Below are 569 nucleotides of genomic sequence, written 5' to 3'. Positions count from 1 at the left end.
CATGGCGTAATTACATGTAACTGACCTGTAATACCAGGTAAATTTAAATATCACTTTTTTTTGCATAAAATGTGTCAAATAGGCACCAATTAGGCTCTCAAACTATTTAAAGTTACAATTTGGTATATAAACATGCCAATTTAGTTTATCAAACCATAATTACCTGTTAGTGACCTGTAAACCAGATAAATGTAAATGTCATTTTTTTTTTTGCATAAAATGTGTCAATTTGACAATCGAACTTTATCTGAAAAATCAATTAGGCACTCATACCTTCTAAAATTGCAATTGGGTACATAAACATGTCAATTTAGTTTATAGGCCATAATTACCTGTTAGTGACCTGTAATACCAGGTAATTTAAATGTCACTTTTTTTTTGCATGTAATGTGTCAAATAGGCATCAATTCGGCTCTCAAACTATTTAAAGTTGCAATTTGGTACATAAACATCCCAATTTAGTTAATCAAGGCATAATTACCTGTCAGTGACCTGTAATAACAGGTAATTGTAAACGTCATTTTTTTATCGTAAAATGTGTGTAATAAGCCATCAAACTGTACCTGAAA

General features: G+C 30.2%; 1 protein-coding gene across 1 annotated transcript in view; it reads left to right on the top strand.

Moving 5' to 3' along the window:
• Window position 1: 1 nt before the first annotated feature.
• Window positions 2-569, top strand: part of LOC116007938 (pentatricopeptide repeat-containing protein At5g46680-like) — a 139,800-nt gene continuing 139,232 nt past the window's right edge. The window contains exon 1 of the mRNA XM_031248598.1: window positions 2-6. Within this exon, the coding sequence (XP_031104458.1) occupies window positions 2-6 (5 nt within the window). The remainder of the gene's footprint in view (window positions 7-569) is intronic.

The sequence above is a fragment of the Ipomoea triloba genome, chromosome 16 (assembly GCF_003576645.1).
Source record: "Ipomoea triloba cultivar NCNSP0323 chromosome 16, ASM357664v1".
NCBI lineage: Eukaryota > Viridiplantae > Streptophyta > Magnoliopsida > Solanales > Convolvulaceae > Ipomoea > Ipomoea triloba.
This window is presented reverse-complemented; position numbering and strand designations above follow the sequence as displayed.